Consider the following 21,468-nt stretch of genomic DNA (forward strand, 5'->3'; position numbering starts at 1 on the left):
TAATGTTATGCTGAAAATCTGAATAAATCATGTCGCAAGGGTCCTGCCAGCGGCATACGTCTTCTGTTTGTCACTGACACCCTGTAATGTTTCACACATGGACATATCATGGATCATCCTGTTCATTTTTCTTTCCTTTATGCAGCGTCTGCTGGCACGTTTCCACAGAAAAAACACTATTTTGTTCAGACTTAAGTAACACAGTTTTACAAGACTTTATCTAATGGAACAATATCAATTCTTCCGATAGTGTTTGCTTTACCAGCTACAGTTGCAACAGAGAATGAGGTATATCATAGAATATGCCAGCATGTATTCAAAATCTGCTATTCCCTCCGCTCAACCATGCTGCATGCAGTCCTCCACCATACCAGTCACAGACATGTACATCCATCTTGAGGAAACAGATTACAGTTTGTGTTTTTTTCTCCTTTATCATCATCTTCGGAAACTATCGGCCTGTGACGAGTAGGTTTAAGAGAGAAGATGTGCACTTGCACTAGTTCACAGGATGACATGCAGGCAAACGTAATGCGAACCCAACACCTAGATATTCTCACGCAACTGCAGTCTGAAGACCATGGATAAAGTACACTTTAATCTCAAATAAGGCTAGAAGTTTTTGTGTTTTTTTGCACCTGTTTGATAAATTAAGTTTTTGGTGCTGATGCAAACATTTTTCCCCTCCTGAAAATGTCTACTGGGCTACTCTGGAAGATTCTGAAATCACATCGACATTGAAAATAAAGTCTATAAAATGTGATTAATCAGTTATGTAGTTAAAGGCAGTATGATCATATACAATTAAACTCTAAAACAGACACATGAAGATAAGCCTTTGGAATAGACCTCTGCCAAGCAGCTTATTTCCACCCATATTGTGAAGAATCCTGTGTCCACACTCCACAGTTCCTCTCAGATCACAACCAAAATTTAATAATTTCTAAATTCAACTAAGACCCATTCTGAGGGGAGAAAAAAAAATCGCTAAAAGACAGATGACGGGGCAAAAACATAACTTCCTTGTTAGAGGTAATATTGTGCTAAAAGGTTATGGTTATTCATTATATAATTAATATTTTTTGCTCAACAGAAAATATTTATTCACTGGTTATTACACATACATCTTTAAATAAAATCTTAAGAAAAATAAATAAGCTCTTACAATAAAAGGCTTCACTCCCGACAATATTATGAATTGCCAATTGTTTTGCACACTGTACAGATGTGTATGGCTGCGCATGGTGCAGTAAACTCAAATTTAGTGGAATTATTCATAATCTGTGGTCTGTAAATCATATTGGTGCAATCCAATGTGCACTTAGGATGGGTTTCCTCTCTGCACAATTCTCATGAGCAAAATTTTTTACGAGATTATTAGTGTCTTTATGGCATCTAAAAACAAAAAATTCATTCTATTCATCACATTTTCTCTTTTGCAAATGAAAGGCACTCATATAATCATTAGAAATAATGTAATAAAAACCGTGATACTTGATAATCATTTTACATTTTGTCCATCCATTATGTACTGTGCCCTGAAATAAAACTTTTAAAATGATAGTGAATTACTAATATGTAGCAAGTATGGTATAGTTTTTCTGTCTGTTACTAAACTCTGAATCAATTCTTTACAAATTGAAATCATATGAGTGTAAAGAGAGGTTCACTGTTTGGGTCCAGATCTGGTTTTAATACAGAGCACGTCTCAGAAACACGCCACACATCCATCTACCTGCAGCAGAGCGCGTGGATTGCAAAGTATTAGACAACCATGCAACCAAACCACAGATTTCTTCACAACCCCAATCAGTCCTCACTGTACAGGGTATAAACATAAACACACATCGACACGTGGAGCCAAAGTCTCATCTACTAATTCGAGTTAACGTGAACAGTCAATTGTCTCCAAATAGGCTCAGGACTTTAAAATGGAAAGTGTGCAGAAAAGTGAGGATGGATTTAGTAACACCTTTTTACCGCATATGCAAAATGCTGCTTTACAACAGCGCACACAGGTGCGGGATGTGGGCTGTTTGCAGTGGACTATACTTCAGTCGACATGTGGAAACAGCGCGACGTTCTCCTTTCTCTCTAGTGTGGCAATGTAAACAAACATGTCTACGGCGGTGGGACATTTGTTGCACGCAGCTCTCCTTGGTATCAACCTAAAAAGCCGGGGAAAGGTCCAGAGAATAGGTTTAAAACATCCAAATTTCCCCCGATGGATGGCACACCGCGTACCACGAGCTCTTGCGCAAGAACTATTGGCGAAATCCTATCAAAACAGGAAGCTCGCATGGGTCCGAAAACGGGTTCAACACCAGAGGACCACTCAGTCTGCAAGCAGCAACCCCCCAGCCCTGTCAAAGCGTCTAAACTGACTGTTGCATGACGAGAAGACCACTTTACCTGCTTCCCTCGGTAGAAGAGCCGCTGCTGCTGTGGGCTTACATTGAAAATGTCTTGTATTTTCAGCCGTAAAGACTCAATTTTGGTCAGTCTAGAAAGATCTTCAACGGTTCGCGTCTCCTTCCCGTCTATAGTACGAACCTGAATCCACATCGTTGCACCGCCCTATTTACGCTTCAAATAAATAGCAGCTAAAGCAGATGTGCGGACACTAATGTGTTTAAATGCTCAAATGAGATATAAGTGAACAATTTCAGCGCTCCATCGCGTTTTCCTCTGCAGAGGTAGCGTCGGACTGGCTCGCGCAGGAGGTGTCTCACATGAGGTCGCGGCGCCAAGCAAATCTCGCGAAACAACGTTGAGCGAGCTTCTGCTAGCAGTTAAAGGCGCAGCCCTCATGAAAAAGACCTTGAGCTATGCGTGGATTTGACCACTTACTGCGTTACGTTTGCGAGAAGACAGTTTATTTTACATTTGCACTTCTCCGACTTTCCGTCACACAGACTCCCGTGACTAAGGGTGGCATAATATGATATATGAAAGCCTATAGTAGACATTTTTAATCTATAATGCCTTTTAAAAGGCTCTATTGTCAAGGAGCCATTTTGGCTACAGCTTTGCGTTGTTACTACAAGGTAATATCTTAATAATCACTATGCAGGCTTTATATTACGACTCAAGATAGTTCGTTCACCTTTAGATCTCAGTAGTTTAGAGCTTTGAGGAGACGAATAAGTTTACTGGGCACCACGCCAGGGGCCCAAAGGGTCAAGGAGGGCCCCATGTCTAATCCCCAGATTATAATGTTTTGTGGTCAATCGCAATGGGGTCTTCAGTATTCAATGCCACATATGTCGAGCGCAGGCTGGAGAGTAGCCAAAAAATATTAAAGAACGTAAACAAATTTCCACACTGGCAGAGAGAGACACAGTTTTCAGTGCTTAAAAAAAAAAAAAGCATACATATACCCACATAACCTATATTCAGGGCCGGATTAAAAGTGCACAGGCCCCTGGGCCCAGAGTATTCCAGGGCCCCCCTTCCCCACCACAACATTGTGAAAATTGAGAATAATACACTGTAAAGCGGCATTTCTAACATCTCTCAGCCAGTGGTACCAATAGCAATACACTAGACACTGAGGTGTAACTATCTGGCTTTTATGTACATTTTGTTTCATGTCCAAAATGCTGGTATTTGCCCTACATGGGCCCCACATGGGCCCCAAGTGGAAGTGGGCCCCTGGGCCTGTGCCCATAATGCAGACTGGATAGTCCAGCCTTGCCTATATTAGGCCACAAAAGTACCGCAACAAATAGAAAATCCTCATAGTCAGGTGCAAACTGAACAAAGACATCACCTTAAAGACATTCAACCTCTTAACTGGGATAAAATAACTGTAAAGCAGGGTCCCCTAGTGGCATAATTGCTTAATTAATGCTTGTCCCAGCTAGAGAGTGACGCACTGGATGTCTCATATACTGTAAGCCAATAACTGTCATTAGCAGAATCTAATTGCTTTCCTGGAGCCACTTACTCTGTTCTTTGCTTGACACTAAAATTGTAACAGCTGCAGCTGATTTGTGGTTGATTTTCCCAAACTGAAACGCACACTGATGACTGTTAAGTGATAGTCAATAAAGTTAGTCGATTTCTTGGTCACTGTTTATTGAATAATTTCTACATATCAGACACGTAAATGTTATTTATATTTATTAAATCATAACCATGGAGTAACAAAAGAATGCATGCGCTTGCACAGACGTACGCACATTTTTGTTCTCTTATTACTGGGTCGTGGTAGGATATATTGTAATTTCAGTTAGGAATGTTTTAATAAACAAAGTAATTTCCATTTAAGAGCTTGCAGGTATTATAAAAATAAGACTGAAATGATGTTAACATGATAACCAGCCTGAGCAACATGAGCCCTAAGGAAAAAACAGTTGTACCCTTTTTAACATTAACATTCAGCTGATGTGCACCAATGATGAGCGACATCTAGTGGTTAAAGGTGAGAAATCGATGTGCATGGAACAGTGTTTCCTTTGTTTCATTCAACCCATTGAAAAATGATTTGGTGAGTGATGCATTAATAAAATAAAAACCAGATGGCACTGTTTCTTTGGTGTACACAATAGTATTGAGTAGGTTAGTTCTCATTTCCCTTTCCTGTCTTGTCCTTTCGTTTCCTTTCCTTTCCTAACTTTCTGCATCTGCAAATCTTTTTGTGATAGTGACAGACATTATCATAATATGCATGGTAATACTAAGCATAGTGAGCGTGCCTTTCCTCCACAATCAAAACAATTTGGCATGACACGGAAGCACCTCGTTACGTCAGGTTGCGCACATTTGCATCGGGTGCACGCAGGGTGAAAGTCGAGCATCTTTGGTGGATTGGACGGTTCAGTAGTTTTCCCACAACCCTGAGTAGTCGACTAGGCTCTTTTCTAACCATACTGCTTTCAGAATATACGCACATTTCTCTCCGAAGTGGGCGAGCATAATGTCACTTATCCTAAAGTAGCTTTCAACTTGACAAGCTCTATTTAGCAGGATAGCTACTGAGATGAAGTGTGCATTTTCAGACAATCAGCTAGTGTTTCTTCGGCTAGTGCTCCATTACCTATCTCGCCGACACTGACATCATTCCGTGCAGATGACGACATGATAAGCCTGCGTAACTTTTTATCCGCTGGAAATTAAATAGCATTTTTTCCCCACTATGGATAGCGAACGCAGTAATTGCAGGCCTCAAGTTGGAGACAAAAGCCAGCTAACACAGCTAGCGAGCTGTCGTGGCTGCTAAGCTTGCTAGAAGCTGTCCTGCCTGGTGCGTGTGAGGAGCCGCACTGAAAAAAAATCAAGGTATGTTTTTGGACCAACCAAATTCTGGCTTTGGTCACTTTGTTTTCCTCCTGTTCCCCACGTGACCATAATACGTGATATGACAAGGGAATGCGCCTTAAATTTCTCCCGAACAAACTTTGTTTACTCATTGCGTTTTAAATTAGCATAGGCTAACTAGCATTAGCTAACTTCAAGCTAACTAGCTGTTAATCCAGGGGGAAGGGAAAGTTTTTAAAGTTCGACAAGCTGACGAAAGAAACTTAAGATGCGTGTAGTTTGGACTCAGTCACATGTTTCATCAAGTGTTTATAATGCTGTCACCGCCCTCGCATGACAGGACTTATAATGAAACCATACTTAACACAAATCTTGGAAAATAAATTCTGATTTCAGTGGCTTTAATTTATTTGGTTATAGTAGTTTGAATGCTTAGCAATTATAGTTTATTTGTCCAGATATAGTTTTCATTCAAACGCTCATGGAATGTTATTTGCAAATCAAAGTTTGTCATGAGTGACACCTGTTACCATCTTTAGGTGTGTGTGCCATGGATCAGAAGGCAGAGCAAATCACAGAAGCTTGTAGCCAGCATTTGTTCCACAAGCAGGACCTCACTGGGAATGAACAAGACTCAGCACCTCAGCAGCCCAGCTCTGATTTCATGTCTTCAGAATCCAAATGTATGACCAGCAGCTCTGGAGACACAGATCCAGTAATATCTGAAGATGGACTAAGCAATGGTACAAGTGAAACTGATACTATAGTAGCATTACAGTGTCCTGGTGAAGGTAAAGATGTCGCAGCTGGCGGCGACCACCCTACTCTGAGCAATGATGGCATGTCAGAGTTTTCTAATAGTGATCTCTCACTGCCTGAAGTGTGCATTTCCACCAACAGCAATAGCTTTGAGGAGGATATGAACTATGAGGTACAGCAAGCGTATAGGATATTTACTGGCTTTCTCTTGGATAAGCACAAAGGAATTACCAGCTCATTCCTCCATCCCATTGGGCACCATGATGGCCAACATGGTGGAGGAGCGGCCCAGGGCCGTGTTCAGTCACAGCTCAGGCAGTCAATGTGCTTGTGGAGGATAGAGGAGAAGTTCATCAACAAGGAATATGAGACCATCACAGAGTTTGTTGCAGACTTCAGGCTGATGTTGGAGAACTGTTATCGCTACCATGGAGTGGACCATTGGATCTCCAAACAGGCTCAAAAGCTGGAAATTATGCTGGAACAGAAGCTTACACTGCTGTCCAGGTAAAGATTATGGAGCAAAGGCACATATTGAATATTAAAATGTGTTGTTGCTGAGTGTTTTGTAGGATAAGTCTATTTTTAAAAATAAAATAAAATAAAAAAAAGAAATATATATATATATATATATATATATATATGTATATATATATATATATATATATATATATATATATATATATATATATATATATATATACTGTGACAGTTGGGTTGTGTGGCTGTTTGATTTAATCTTTGGAGGTTTGTCTCTAATTTAGTTTGAAGTATCTAATACTTTTTTTGCTGAATTTTTTGCAGCAAACTTTAGCCATTGTTACATTAGTCCTATAATTATAAGTTTGCAGGTTTTACATCTTTCCCTGTTTTCATTCACCTAACTCAAATTTAGTGCTCATTATGTAGAACCTGACAACAAGCTGTTTGATCCATTTAATTTGAATTAGGTGTATCGGAGCAGGGAATATCTAAAACCTGTAGGACTGAGTTTGAGACTTAAAAAAACCCCAACTGTTTAAAACCTTTGGAGTTTATTGTTGCATTATATTGGTTAAAACATTAGTGGTCTTCATATGAAAATAGCCTCTGTTATTGTTGATGCCAGCAGAAATTATTTAGTTCATATCAATAAATGTTTCACTAAACTGTTCACTTACTCAGTTGGGTCCAATATTGGTGTGGTGATTAAATCAGGAGAGGAGTTGAAACACTGCTCTTTGTGGCTGCAAACCTTATTACATCACAGTAAAGTTCAAGCAAAGCCGACTCATTTTATTGTAAAGTCATATTTGTTCATTTAAATTCTTCTGCACTATCCTTTTAAATCTCATGAATATTTATAGGAATTGTTTCCAGTCCGATATATTTATCTGTTATATATTTTTCTAGATTGGTTTTTTTCATATAGCAGTACATATTCTAGAAATGCTAAATATTCCAGCATTAATCTTTCCCAATACTGTGCTGCCCAAATGAACAAGTACTCTCAATTGAGCAAAACTGGACTTTGGCAGATTTTCTCTGAGGTACCCCCTTAAAATGGCTAATTCAGTATCCATCTTCCAACCTACCTGAACTCTGATCTCTCTCCAGTCTGCAAAAGTCAGTTTAATAATTAGTCTTGTATGAGTTCTAATTCTGGCCCTCTCTGTTTTTTTTCCCTGTCTTCCTAATAATGTCATCTTGCATTTCTTTAACAAATCAGCCACAGTGTGCATTGAAAATGGCCAGTATGTCGATACAGTGTATAAAGTGAAACTCAGTTGTAATGTAATGTTGCATTCTGAGAAAAAAATGTATGCGGTTTCTTCGCCTCAGGACACTGTTGGGCTGTGAGTGCTTCTGGAATATATATATTAATGTTACTGTTCCATCAAAACAAGTTATAAACACATTAAGATCAGAATGTTAGGTATTGTTGCTAAAAGTCATATTTGTGCAAACTTTTTTATTTATTTTTTTTCTTTCTCTCTGCTTACATCAAACTAGGACACTGCGACAGAAAACAACCCTGGCAGTGACCTCCAAAGGTCGTTTTGGTGCAGAGGAGGACAGGGGCTCGGGAGGTACCTCTACAAGGAGAAGACTAGCACCTCGTAGCCTTGCTACCATTACTGTTGGTGGACATGAGTCTATCATGGTCCAGACCCTACGACTGGAAGAGCAGCAGAGGGCCAAAGAAGAGAAGAGGTAGGTATTTGAAAGAAAACATGAAAAGGTAGCCTTTTAGGTTGGTTTTAAGGCACTTTTGTTGCAAAAAGAAAGCAGATGGTAAAGCACTTGTAACTTTCCTTTGTAGACAGCGTGAGCTTGAGAAGAAAGAAGCGGAGGAAATGTCAGCCAAGGAGGTGGAAGTGTGGGAGCAGAACTTGTTGTCACAGGCTTCCCCCAAGACAGTGGTCACCCTTTGGGAACTTCCTGCTATCGGGCACTTTCTCTGTCTGGCTCAGACTGCTCTCAACCTCCCTGAAATAGTATTTTTCGAGCTGGAGCGCTGTTTGCTGATGCCACGATGCAGCCTGCTACTCTCCAAAATCATGTCTTCCTTACTGTCCCCCGCTCAGCGGAGGTCCACTCTGCACCGCCGGCCTGTACTACCTTACCGCCGCTGGGAGTCAGAGCTGAGGCAGCGTGTTGCAGGCTGGTATCGATCTGTTGGCACAGCCCGTGATCAGACACGTCGAGCTGAACAGCTGGGACTTTGCCACCAGTTTTTTAGCGTATTGGGGGAGGTGAATCCTTTGGAGGAGAAACCCTTTCATTTGTTGCACTTTTACCAGCGGGTTTGGCTTCTCAAGGGGCTGTGTGACCATGTGTATGAGACACATAAGGATGTACAAGATGCAGTGCTGGCCCAACCCATCCATGAATGTAGGGAGTCAATTTTGGGCTATGACAGCAAAGAGAATGCTTACATTCATTTCCCACATTTCTGTGGGGCAGACCTGAGGATTTATTGCCAGAGTCCCAGCACACCCCCAGTCTTTCCTTTTCCCTCTGTACTGGTAAAGAGAGTTGAAACTGAGCAAGGTTCAGAGGGTGAGGAGTCAGGTGGAATAAAGAAAGAGGGGGATAAAAATGACAGAACATGTGATGGAACCCCCGTAGACAGAAGAGATTCTGGAGATTTTGGCAAAAGGACAATAAATACACTTTGGATTTTCAAGGAGGAGAACAAGAATGGCGAAGAGGATAAAAAAAGATTTAATTCATGGTCAATGATTAAGGAGGAGATGTCTGATTCTGGATCCTCTGATGGAAACTCGCATGATGACTCTAAGTTAGGCTTAAAAATATGTACTAATTCTTTATCTGTCACACACAAAAGTCCCATTGGAGGGAGTGATGTGAAAGTTAATTTCAAGGAAGAAATAGTAATGCAACTATCCAAGCAGGAGCAGGCCTTCTCATTGGGTTCAGAACGTACCATTAAAACAGAAACACAAGATCCCTGTCTGAATGTTGGAGAGCACAGCTATACAGGCAGGTCTCCCGCTCGTTCAGTAACTCTTGAGTCCCAAACTAAATCCCTGGGACTTGAAATGGTGGAGGAAAATCCAAGTCAAGGACACCAAATGTCTACTTGTTTGGAATGTCATAAAGGCAAAACCAGTCATGCAAAATCTCCACAGCTTGTCTGCTGCTTTGCTACATCTGGACTGCCAACACAGGTATCTTCTGAGAGCACTCAGAACTCAATCAAAGAGAAGGTGACTGACAAAATGTTGACTAAGAAAGGGAAACGGAAGAAAAGGCAAACAAGAGAACAGCTGCTGAGGGTGAAGAGAGAATGCAAGCATCTGGAGTATGCGGACAGGATGAGGTTGTTTACAGCTGAGGCTGCCAAGTCTGCAGCTTGCAAAGTTGCCACAACAATCAGGAAAAAGGACAAGAAGAAAAAACATAAAACAGGTGAAAAAATGGCTCAGTGATGACAAAAAGAAAGTGCTCTGTATTCAGATTGTATAAAGCTCTACAACTTTTTCTTCAATCATCTATAATACTGTGGTTGAATTGCATTTCATTTACAGGAAAAAAACTAGAATCCTTGAAGAAAACTAAAGATGAAGACGAATCACCATCTGAGCCATCATTTAAGGTACTCAAAGCTGTTTTAGAGAGAAGAATGTGTGTGTGTGTGTGTGTGTGTGTGTGTGGAGGGGGGGGGAAGACACCAGGATGGAAAAAAGCCGCCATGCAATTTCTCAAAACTGTTGCCATAAGAAGAATCTGTGTGTGTGTGTGTGTGGTGTGTGTAAAAAAATATGTGTATTTATGTATAAAATATATAAAGCACAAAGCATATGGTTATGTTCTTTTTGCGGAGCATTATGTTGATTGAAGTCTCCCCATTTATGTGTCCCTTTTTCTTTTTTTTTTTTGTTTTCCTCATGATGTAGTTGGTTTGCACCAATCTTGATGAGCTACGAGAGCTGATCAATAAGATAGAGGACGAGCTTGATGACCTGGAAAGCACAAAGAAGAGACTGGTTAGTAACTATTTTTGCTCTGCCAAAAAGACTTGCATGTTCCAAACCGTTTTTACATTTTGGTTCTATTGACAAAGTTTTCCATCTTTCATGTTTGAACTGACAGGGCCGGTGGTATTACAGGCGAGAAGCAGTGAAAGATCTCCATAGCACTCTGATCAGACTTTTAAATGAACTTTCACCCTGGGAACCTAAACTTGTTAAGGCCCACCAAAGGAACAGGTTTGACATTTACACAAAGTTTAATAAAACTGGATTCATTGTCGGTACCTTCATCAAACATTTAATTATAGATTTTTTTGTCTATTTGATCAGTCCAAGCAGGTTTTTGTAAAGGTGAAATACACCAAACAAAATCCTTCACTTTTTATTGTCTTCTTTTGTCTAAACATTAGACTTCGCTTGAAAAAGGAATTTGATGATTTCAAGAAGCACCCAGAGTATAATAACTTCCAACGTGAGGAGTGTGTTTCATCATCATCAGATGATACTTATGATGATGAAGAGAGGGATTTTGAGAAGGATCATTGTGGCGCATCAGAAGAGGACGACTTAGAACACATTGTTCCCAGAGGCCTTTGGAATGGAGGTAAAGTAATAAAATCAAAATGACTAAATTCAGATTTTAGTTGCGATAATGTAAAAAATGTCCAAATTTCTTTTCCTGGTTTTGGGATTAGTTACGGAAGTTACAGTGATTCCATTGTTTTGAGTGGAAAAGCAAAAGCTGATAAAGAAACACCAATGGAACAGTTTACAGCCTAATCAGGTGAAACTGAAGGTCGATTGATCACTTCATACACTGCCCACCAAAAACAAGAGACCAGAGCCTTAACCCCATTTAGAATATTTGGGATGTCCTGGAGTAGACTGTACAGAAGTCTGATTCTCCCATCATCACCACAACATCTTAGGAAAGCATCAATGTATGGAAATAAATGTTGTGACATTGCAGAAACTTATCATAAGTCCATGAAATATTAGTTGTAACTTTTTATCTCTTTTTCTTTTAACTTTTCTTTTTTTTATGGGCAGTGTAAATTAACTTATTTAGTGCTGGTCAAATTTCCAGACATACAGTATGGTTCATGTCATGGACTGTGTATCTCACAGAGAGCAAGCACAACAGAAGGGGGCCTCTTCTCAAAGCAGGGGCTATTTTGTAAGAACAAATTTAATTAGAAATTCAATTACAATTAAATAAATAAATTAATATCTATGAAAGATATTTTGTGTCCTTTAAAGTAGTTTTAGGAATTTGATACATCACTTGATACACAAATACACTACCAAGCATGAGGCATTTCTCTGACTCTACATTACCAGGATTACTCAATCTTGTTTGATGCCACACATGCAATTGCATTAGTTTCAAATCAGCTATCACCTTTAAAGCAGGCATTTGAGTTTAACTGTTGCATTTATCAATGGCCTCATGTAAGTCATGGAAGCATTGCCATCAGTGACATTTTAGTAAAGTTGATTTCTCAATATATGGCTAATAAGTATCTCTCTGATGTTCTTAGCCAGCACCAGGGAGTTTGGTGGAGAGCCTGCTGCAGAAAAAATGGTTACCTGCATAACTCCAAATCACCCAAAACACCTTCTGGCCAGCTCTGAGAAAGGCATTGGTTTAGAGTTAAGATCTGAACTAATTTCAGCAAATCAGTCACGGGGTTTGGCATGGGCAGCAGGGATGTCGGGTCATACTTCAGTGTCACCATCTCCAATCCTGCCCTCAACCAGTGGACTTCCCAAGGGCTACACACCCATCCCCACCCTTCTGGCCAAGAGCGTGGGCAACAAAGTGACCTTGATGAAAAGACCAACTGATTTTCCAAGTGAGTCCAGTGGAAATGGACAGACAAAAGGGTCTTTGGTTTCCCTATCTACCTCTGCATTAAGCAACTCAAAAATTTCAAAAGCACAAAGTTCTCCTTCCAGTTCCCAACAAAATTTGCAGCAAATGGCGACACAAAGATCACAGCAGACACAAGTGCTTGTGCAGGAAGGAATTGCAAAGCCAGCTTTTCCTAAAACACCACAAGCCCCTCCAGCCCAGACCGAACCAAAAAATCCTGTCCAGGTGGCATGTAAGGTGCCTGAGGGACTGGGTCACCGAATAAGAAAAGAGAACAGCAGCCCAGTCAAGATGTCTGTTGCGGATCAGAGCAATGTGGAGAAAGTTATGGAGCCAGTGGTAATACTTCCCTCTAGCATTCTCATTCAGAGGACTGAAGGAAAGGTGTCCTCCTCAAATCAACAGTCGAAGGACATTCAGGTTGCAGTTTCTAAGATAGCCAGCCCTGTTTGTACATCAACCAATGTGCCTGGGTTCAGCATTCCTGAAAATAAAATTCCTGTTCAGCAAGTGGCTCCACTAAAAGATGCTAGGGCAGGGACAACTCTTCCTCTTCTTGTCTCTCCTCATCATCAGCAAGAGCCCCTGAAAATGGCTAGATTTAAGGGGGCACAAGATGGCAGAGTCCAAGTCAGCACACCAAAAGGTGGAATGTCATTGCCTTCATCCATCCCATATCTTTCCAGTGCAGTTTCTACTGGGACTGTTAAATCTCCAGACCCTAAACAAGAGCTGAAGACTGTGTGTATACGTGACTCACAGTCCATTCTGGTAACAACTAGAGGAGGCAATACAGGGATCGTCAAAGTCCAGACATCCTCAGACCAGAATGCACTTGGGACCTTTTCCACCAGTCCTGTCATTACAATTTCACCACAGTTTAAAGCCTTTCTTGTATCCAAGACATCTACGACTCTCTCTGCTTCTGCCCCTTCTCAGACTTCTCCCTCGACTGTCCCAGCAGGAACAAGCATGTGTGTAGCCCAACCCCAAAAGCAGTGTCCTTGGGTATCAAAGGCCACTTCCATGGTCACAAGTAGTATTCCTGTAACTAACCCTGGAAGCCAGACTGCAGGCTGCACTCTTGCTTCAACTCAAAGCTCTAGTATCTCAGCTGGTTCTAGAGTTGAAACAAAGCTTTCCCAGATGGTGCATAAAGCTGCTGCTAGTTCTCATTTTCCAGCTTTAAGATTGAATGATACTGTTGGTGTCCCATCTGTAAGTTGCTCTGATGTTTCCCAAGTTCTCACGCAAGAGTACATCTGCAAGACTGGAGTAAAACGAGCAAGTACAGATGAACCATCCCAGATTACAAAATATATCCTGGTTACACCATCTTCATCCTCAACCTCAAGCGTATCTACATTAAAAGGCACATCTTCGACAACAAAAGTAGGTCCCAGTTCAAGAATCATGTTCATCAGCCAGCCCACGGCAACCTCATCTACTCACATTACGGGAAGTGTTCCGAAGCAGGGTATGGCAACTGGGAACAGTGGACAGACAATGACAACTTCATTATTGAGTCAGTCACAAAGAATGGGATCAAATCCAGTCCAGCCTGTTGCCAGTGTCAGCTCAGAAGCTTTGCCAAAGGCTAAACCCAATACTTTGTCCTCAGGTAGGTTTCTTTAATGAAAACATATTTTTGCTCTTTACTTTTAGTTGTAAACTAAAGAAACAATGGGGCATATTATATTTTTGTTTGCAGACTGTAGTGTTTATCTCTTGTCTATCTATCTCTCTGTCTCTCTGTCTGTCTGTCTATATCTCTATTTATCTTTATCTATCTAGATAGATAGATGTGTATATATAGACGTATAGATGTATTGATATAGAGATACAGATATGAAGATATAGTGATAGATCTATAATGATAGAGATATAAAATGTGTAATCCACTGTTTTCCAGGCAGTATGCCTCTCTTGAAATGTAAATGTACCCTTGCCAGAGGCTATGTGCAGTTTGGAAAGCCTTTACTCAAAATCATTACATATTTTCCTGCACCCATTGTCCCTTTCATTCTTACTAGTGTTGTTGTCAATGTCACTGAAAACATTTTATTGCATGAGGCTGAAGTTATGTGATCTTGACTGTAGGCATGGTTCAGAATTTTGCCTTTGTCTTTTTTTTTTTAACTGCAATAGTAGATAAATTTGTAGATTATAGAGCAAAATATTCAGTTACTTTAAGATAAGTTTGAAACATTGCAAAAAGTGAGGACATTTAAAGGGTCTGATCGACACTACAAATTTTAGTCTAGTATCTTATATAAAAATTGCACTTGTTTAAAAAACACAAGTAACTTTTTATTGTAGCTGACCAAAGACCTTATTCTGAATTTAAATATTGCCTAAAATGCTGATACCTAAAATATAGCTTTCTCATATGTCACCAGGGGTTCAAAGCCAGTTATCAGGAAAGACGACAACTATTGGACAGAATCTTGGAGTCTTCTCACATTCTCTTTCAAAGGCTTCAGTGGTATCTATTTCAGAAACTCGCTGTCCTACAGCTCCGGCCACCACAGAAATGGTCCCAGTATCAAATCTAATGACTGTCACAAGTTCCCCCCAGTTCGGAACTCACTGTTCTGTAACCACTCATTCTCCACTTGTGGGTATCCCCTCCGTTTCGGTCATCTCCCAAACAGGATGCATTACTTCCTCATCTACTCCTATCACCATGTTTGCAGGAAACATCAACAGGAAGGACATTGGTACACCTGCAACTACACTGTCCATCAGCTCTCCTGTTCAGGTGACTTCAGCCACAAGGAGTAGCCCAGCCCAGACCCCCACACCTTGTCTTGACAGTAAGCCCTCATATCTCAAAAGTAGCATTAGGGAGGAGAGTGACACTCTCTTGTCCTCTCAACTTGCTTGTAACAAAACCCAAATCCCCTTCTCCTCTGCTCTAACCACTTCCACTACTGGCACAGTTCAACAGAGAATAATTATCAACACTTCTACACCTCTTGTTGCTGGTACGCAGTTTCTTCTTAACAATGCATGCTTTGTGGTCCCACCCCAAGGTCTCGGTCCAGGCAGCCATGTCCTTATAATCTCTAGCCCTGCATCACAAGTGCCTTCTGCCAGTTCTACCAGCACTGGAGCATCAGTACCTCCCAAAGGGGCAAACGATGCCAATATAACCCCTCGGGTACCAGTTTTACCCCATTCTGCTGCTAGACTCCCTGGTGTGTCAGCTGTAGGTTCTCCTTTTGTTGCATGCAAGCCTGCCATTGATCCACCTTTGCTGGCAACAACTCCCCATATCACACCATTCAGGCTTGCAGGGACACCTGGCCTGGGCTCAGCACCAATGCCTAGTAAAACAAATGTGGTTTCAGCTCTTTCTAGGCTACCACCTGCTCATACAGGTAACTTTGTTTTACCCCCTGTATCTACATCCACTTTGAGCTCTTCGCAGCTGAGATTAGGCAGTGTACCAGCCCTGGTTTCTCCGGTGATAACTGGAGCCCCTCTTTTCAGTTCAGCACTGTCTACAATCAGGGTAGCTGCTGGTACAGCCACACAGACTGAATGTTCATCCACCAAACCATCTGCAGTATCAGACTTCTTACCAAAATTGTGCAGACCTATATCATCATTGCCTGTAACATCCAGCACATCAGCAGGTACCCTGCATAACCCTGTCATACAAGTTCCTGCATCGCTCTCCTCAGCTACAGCTTCTGTAGTGTCAGACACACCAGCTTTTCACTGTTCTCTTCCTGCCCAGCAGGTGGTTGCTGTGACAACTCTTGCTTCCAGTGTACACCCTAAGCAGGTGATGGTTAGAGTTGCAGCACCTTCCAGTGTTCATCCAAAGGGTTTTGTGCACACAGGACCAGTAAATGTGTCAGTCAAAAAACAGTTGCCAGTTATGCAGCCAGTGCTTGCTAGTGCACGAACACAAGTACTACCAACAGTGGCTGTCCCACCAATTGTTAGTGTATTGACAAGGACACAAACATTGCCCATTGCTACTGTTCCACCAATTGGAAGCACTGTGAGCACTTTTGAAACGGCACCTGTGACGTCTGCTTCCACATCGAGCATCCCTGTAATAACTACACCTGATCAGCCAATCACATCACTGATTTCAAAAAAGATTATCCACCCACCTATCACACTGACCAACATTGGAAAACACTCAGAGCAAACCTCTGCCTTGGGAATGCATACTAATGTGACATCCAAGCTTCTCATTAGTCCTGATGGGGCTGTTTTGAGCACCGCTCAATGTCAGTTCAGTCCAGCAGAGCTGACTGCTGGCCCCAAACTGGATACGCCTGCGATTTCCTCCAATAGTTCCACTGGACCACTAGTAATGCATGATTCCACTTTACAGCCTCCACAAGCAAACAGAGTGACCCAGTGGAACAGTACTAAGCCACCAATGTGAGGGCCCACACCATTTTTTCAACTGCTTAGTTTTGGCAACACTTATGTTGCTTCTGAACATAGCTGCCTCTAAGCACTGAGTTTAAACCTAAACTTGATTCATCAAACATATTGGAACTGTATACTGTTATGGGTGTGACAAGTGGAAACTACTGAGATTGTATTTATATGAATGTTGTAGACTTGGAGAAATTTCCTTCATGGCCAGTGCTTACATCTACCCTTCCACTTCACTAATGTAATGGGAAGCCAGGTGAAATAAATGTCAATTCACGCTTAGGCAGTTAAACTTTTCTGTGTTGTTATATACTGCTTTAAGATGTAGTATTTGGGTTACTATTCATTTTTACAAGTAGCTCTGTTTATCTTTCATCTTGGAAAATACAACTGTGCTTTCAGTCTGTAATGTTTTTTTTTAAAGTAGCTTTGAAAAAAATTTTTTTTTTTAGAAATATAAACTAATAGATGGATTTTTTACTACATGTTTGAGACCATATAAATGTTTTTGAGTCATAATTATTTATTTTTGCCATATAGATTTTGAAAAAATATTTACTAGGTACATTTTCATTGAACAACTGTGGACGTTTCTGCATGGAAATAAACAATGCGACTGTCCCAAATGAGGCCTCTGAGTGCCATCTTCTTGCACACAGCTGTGGCTTTTTTTTATTTCTTGAAACATGTGGTATATAAATTTTTTCATTCATGGGAAGAATTTTACAAAGATCATTCTTTAATCTTTCTGTATATGTGAGTATGAAGCTTTAGAATCCATGTTGACGTAATCATAATATCACAAGACAAATCAAGTTCCGATTGTTCTTCAGCATTTCCCGCTTCTCTGTAGACACATCTGTATTGCCTCCTTCAGGGGGAATAGGGGGGAGGTAGTGGTCCTGAAGAAATCTTTTCATAGGCTGGAGGAGCATTGGGAACCTGGGGAAGAATGTAACAAAACTTTTTGTTTTTCTATTTTATTTAACACTTTATTTCATTTGCACAAAATAAAATAAATGGATGTGAGAAGAGGGGGAAAAAAACAACAGCTTGTGCAGGTGAAATAAAATGTAATGTAATTTCTCTATAATTAACATTATAGAGAAAAAAAACTACAAAAAAAACAGTGTTTAGAATGTTTATTAACAAAAACTACAGAAAAACAGTGTTTAGAATGTTTATTAACCCATAAAGCTTATGGGTTAACAAAGAAATTAGCTTATTTCTGTTAAAAACATTGATAATACTCTTCACTTTTCCTGTAAACATGAAAAAACAAATGTTTCTTTAAAATGAGAAATTTGGATTCCTTTGCTTAGTCTGGTGACATAATCTCCCTCAGGCATCCACTGCATTGCATCGGCTTCACACTCTACCCTTTGCCCAAAACACTGAGGCATTGAGATAAACTAGTGCTCTGTCCTTCCACAAAGCTAAATCAATAAAGCCTAAGAAAAAGTTACCACTCCTTACATAATGTGTCCAACTCATAGATTTTGTTTTGTACCTGTGTACAAGGAAATTTAAAAGACCAGTTTGGGTACAGGAGTAAATGTTAATTCCTCACCACAGAACGGAAGCTGCCAAAGTCAGTGAGCGCCATCTTGTTATCTGCTGAGGGTCCTGCTTCTGAGTACTGACCTCCTGTGTTACCTGGTGAACTCAATCGGGGACTCTGCAGATTAAGAGAATTGTGAGAAATTCTGAGAATTTCAATACAAGAAAATGTTGATGGGGAGAAAAGAAGAATCCAAGGAAAGCTGCTAAAAATGGAACAGGTTTGTTATAAATGTTTTTACATGAGTATTAAATACTTGCCTTAATTAATTAACACAAATCAGAACCAATAAAATTTAATGTGATGACCATACCCTGATTATTCTGTAGCCACTTCTCTTCTTGAAGTACCAGCAGCCTAAAATGAGGAGCGCTGCAAGGATGACCACTAGGAGAGCGATGCCCAGCGCTCTGGAATGCACAACACAGTTCACAGAGATGGCTTTTATCAACACCATGACTTTACATGTCCCTTTTATATCATTAGCAAGAATATACAAGAGTTCTCTGTAGTTAAAACCTGTTTATTCATCATGATGCCAAAAGCTTTATAGTACACCAAAGGCAGTGGGTAAGACCTACAGGTGGCAACGTTAATAAAAGTGACAAGCTTACTCCTCAGCTCTGACACCTCCTCCTCGGCCACTGGCAAAGTAGATGTTGAAGTCTCCACGAGGCATCCCGTCTGTACGATTGCACAACATCAAACTGAAAGTTAATGGAATTTTGTTAGAAATGTGTATAATACAGCCACAAAGTGACAACTAAAAACTATATTTATTATATGAATTATACAATTTTATTTTGAAGACTGGCCAAAGTAAGGCTCTGCAGTATAATGTTACTCATACTTAGAGGTCAGTTTATCAAACCACTATTTTCTATTGAACATTTTAAGAGGAAGATGCTTTAAAACACAAAGGTCCACAAACTCCACACAGCCAAATGTTTGCACACAGTGAATCACCCAGGTACTGTGCATTTGTAATCATTATCTATGTTTAAGAGACATTAAGTTGCATTAGGTAGTCCTGATGAAAGCTGTTGCAGAGGTGTTCAAAGTGCGCGGCGGTACGCCTTTCCATAGAGGCTCAGCAAATCAAAGCAAAGAAATACTCCACTGGTTTTCATAAAAACAAAAAACAAATTGCTCATGTTGGGGTTAGAGAACTTAGATAAATTACTTTTGAGGGAATTATTCTCAAAGTTTAAATCAATGCAAAGTGCAGTAAATGGATAGAAAGATAGAGAGACAGGATTAGCTATAAAAATGAAATTTACAGAATCTTCTTAATGTAGGGTGCCCAATATTTTAAGATAGATTAAATGTAATGAACATGATGAGAATTTGTCACCAAATTTAATAATCTGGATTAAACTATACTTAAGTCCCCTGACAACTCAATAAAAGACATACTAAGCAGCGAAAGTAGCCACAAAGCATTGCCAAGCACAACATATGAGGAAACATAGGCTACAGCTGTGCTCCTCCAGTATAGACACCTGCTGCAGTAATGATGATGCTACAGGGAAGCAACTGCAACGTTTATCAGTTAGTCAACTTCTAGTGAAGTAAAAATGTACTTAGGTTATAATTTAAAAGCAGCTTGTGTTATGCCTGCTACTTTTCTGGAAAATGTAATAAAAACTGGCCATTTTCTTACCAAGTTAGAAATTCAGACGGCAGAGTCCACTTCTTCTGGTTGAAAAGCCTCCACTCAGAAAGACTGGGTGGACAGAGCTCTGTGTTACTTCACTTCTCAAATATCTTGCCTCGGTGTGTGGGAGAGCAGAGAGGGGCGAAAAACCCCTCATGACTGTCACGGGTTAGAGACTCATGGTTAAACCTATTGAAGCAGAGTAATTACCGTGAAACCCCACGGCCCTAAACTCAACATTTTTATCCACTTGTGAAACTCCAGACATCAGCTGCTGGTTTTTCATGTGAGCGATAACATGCACAGGGATTTATGTGTGTTTCTAAAAAACAATTTGATCCAAAAGTTGCATTAAAATTAATCATAATTTATTCAAACAATTGAATTTTGATCATATTAGAATTGTTTAAGTTTTAGGTCAATAAAAATATATATAATAACCATTCTGCCAGTTAGAGTGAGAGGATGTTTGTAGTTAATAACTCCTGAGAGGCTTATGAAAAGTTTTAAAATGATGAAAATGATATATTATAATGTTCAATAGAACAATGAAGTTTCTGCTAAACAAAAGTGATCATTAACCTAACTGACTTTCTTCAGTTCACAAGCTTCTCAGTTTATTATTGGGATTTTTTTTCCTTTTTATTTGCTGAATCTACTAAGAAGTTTTCTTATTATTTACAGACAAATTTAGATAAAATTAATAATAGACAATGAGAATTGGTGTGTGGGTATTTTTGAAAACACTAATGTACTGTTTACAATGCAAACTAGAAAAGGCCTATTTATTTATCTATTTTTAAATTTATGGGGCAAAAATAAATCCTCCAAAAGCTCCTTGGAGGCAGATGCTCCAATTGTGGAGATGAAACCTGGCATGTGGACTGTATGATTAAAGCATTTACTGACAGAAAAAGTGCTCTTCTTCAGAGAGACTAGTTTGCTTGAACTATGCTGTGATGGTCATATTTACTAGATCTTAGTGAAAAGATTATAGAGTTGTAAAAATGACGTCAAGGTTTGTTGGTTAACCCAAACATGGTTTAATTCCCAACTATTCAAGCCTGCATGTTAAAGTCTCCTAATCCATGATACTGAGGCGCAGAATTGCCCTCCTAGTGTCATTGTGTGAGCGTGTCTCATGAGGAAAGAAAAACACTTGTATAAAAAGAAGAGTTGCATGTTGTTTTGTGATGACTGGATCATATTCCTGATCACAATGCAACTGAGGTGGATCTGAAAAATTTTGTTCAATAAAAATAATCCACAAATATTAAAACAAAAGCAGTTTTATAGAAGTAATAGTCTGTATTATAACATAACATAACATAACATAAAGAAAAAGTTGGGTTTTTTTGGGAAGGAGATCTTTTGTCCACAAGAGGGAGATCACACACTTCTTTTTTAAACTCAAACTATATTACAGTGTTTTGAAACTTGCATTGATTACTTAACATTGACAATAAGA

At 39.9% G+C, this 21,468-nt stretch overlaps 3 protein-coding genes across 4 annotated transcripts in view; 1 reads left to right on the forward strand and 2 right to left on the reverse strand.

Annotated features, from left to right (window-relative positions):
• The window catches only part of uhrf2 (ubiquitin like with PHD and ring finger domains 2), a 29,486-nt gene extending 26,790 nt beyond the window's left edge, over nucleotides 1-2,696 (reverse strand). For both annotated transcript variants that reach the window (XM_079257049.1, XM_079257048.1), the window contains exon 1: nucleotides 2,413-2,696. In XM_079257049.1, coding sequence (XP_079113175.1) covers nucleotides 2,413-2,565 — 153 coding nt within the window. In that variant the 5' untranslated portion in view covers nucleotides 2,566-2,696. The remainder of the gene's footprint in view (nucleotides 1-2,412) is intronic.
• Nucleotides 2,697-5,199: 2,503 nt separating this feature from the next.
• On the forward strand, nucleotides 5,200-17,289 carry brd10 (bromodomain containing 10). The gene is made up of 10 exons (XM_079257274.1): nucleotides 5,200-5,283; nucleotides 5,802-6,528; nucleotides 8,014-8,214; nucleotides 8,324-9,936; nucleotides 10,056-10,123; nucleotides 10,425-10,514; nucleotides 10,621-10,736; nucleotides 10,910-11,103; nucleotides 12,041-13,996; nucleotides 14,775-17,289. The coding sequence occupies exons 2-10, from the start codon at nucleotides 5,813-5,815 to the stop codon at nucleotides 16,784-16,786; spliced, it is 6,966 nt and encodes a 2,321-aa protein (XP_079113400.1). The 5' UTR covers nucleotides 5,200-5,283; nucleotides 5,802-5,812; the 3' UTR covers nucleotides 16,787-17,289.
• A 255-nt stretch (nucleotides 17,290-17,544) lies between these two features.
• mlana (melan-A) lies at nucleotides 17,545-20,112 on the reverse strand. Its single transcript, XM_079256962.1, has 5 exons — nucleotides 20,007-20,112; nucleotides 18,958-19,050; nucleotides 18,657-18,753; nucleotides 18,353-18,460; nucleotides 17,545-17,724 (listed from the first exon to the last, which is right to left on the reverse strand). Exons 2-5 carry the CDS (start codon nucleotides 19,044-19,046, stop codon nucleotides 17,656-17,658), a joined length of 363 nt encoding a protein of 120 aa, XP_079113088.1. The 5' UTR covers nucleotides 19,047-19,050; nucleotides 20,007-20,112; the 3' UTR covers nucleotides 17,545-17,655.
• Nucleotides 20,113-21,468: the final 1,356 nt, after the last annotated feature.

Source organism: Telmatherina bonti (assembly GCF_933228915.1).
Source record: "Telmatherina bonti genome assembly, chromosome: 17".
Classification (NCBI taxonomy): Eukaryota; Metazoa; Chordata; class Actinopteri; order Atheriniformes; family Telmatherinidae; genus Telmatherina; species Telmatherina bonti.

Excerpts from the sequence above, each read along its gene's own strand:
- brd10 (XM_079257274.1), top strand. The coding sequence starts at position 5,813 with ATGGATCAGAAGGCAGAGCAAATCACAGAAGCTTGTAGCCAGCATTTG. Across the intron at positions 9,937-10,055 it reads GAAGAAAAAACATAAAACAG|GAAAAAAACTAGAATCCTTG; the intron begins GTGAAAAAATGG and ends TTTCATTTACAG. Across the intron at positions 13,997-14,774 it reads ACCCAATACTTTGTCCTCAG|GGGTTCAAAGCCAGTTATCA; the intron begins GTAGGTTTCTTT and ends ATATGTCACCAG.
- mlana (XM_079256962.1), bottom strand. The coding sequence starts at position 19,046 with ATGTTGTGCAATCGTACAGACGGGATGCCTCGTGGAGACTTCAACATC. Across the intron at positions 18,754-18,957 it reads GGAGGTGTCAGAGCTGAGGA|AGCGCTGGGCATCGCTCTCC; the intron begins GTAAGCTTGTCA and ends TGTGCATTCCAG. Across the intron at positions 17,725-18,352 it reads TTGGCAGCTTCCGTTCTGTG|GTTCCCAATGCTCCTCCAGC; the intron begins GTGAGGAATTAA and ends ATTCTTCCCCAG.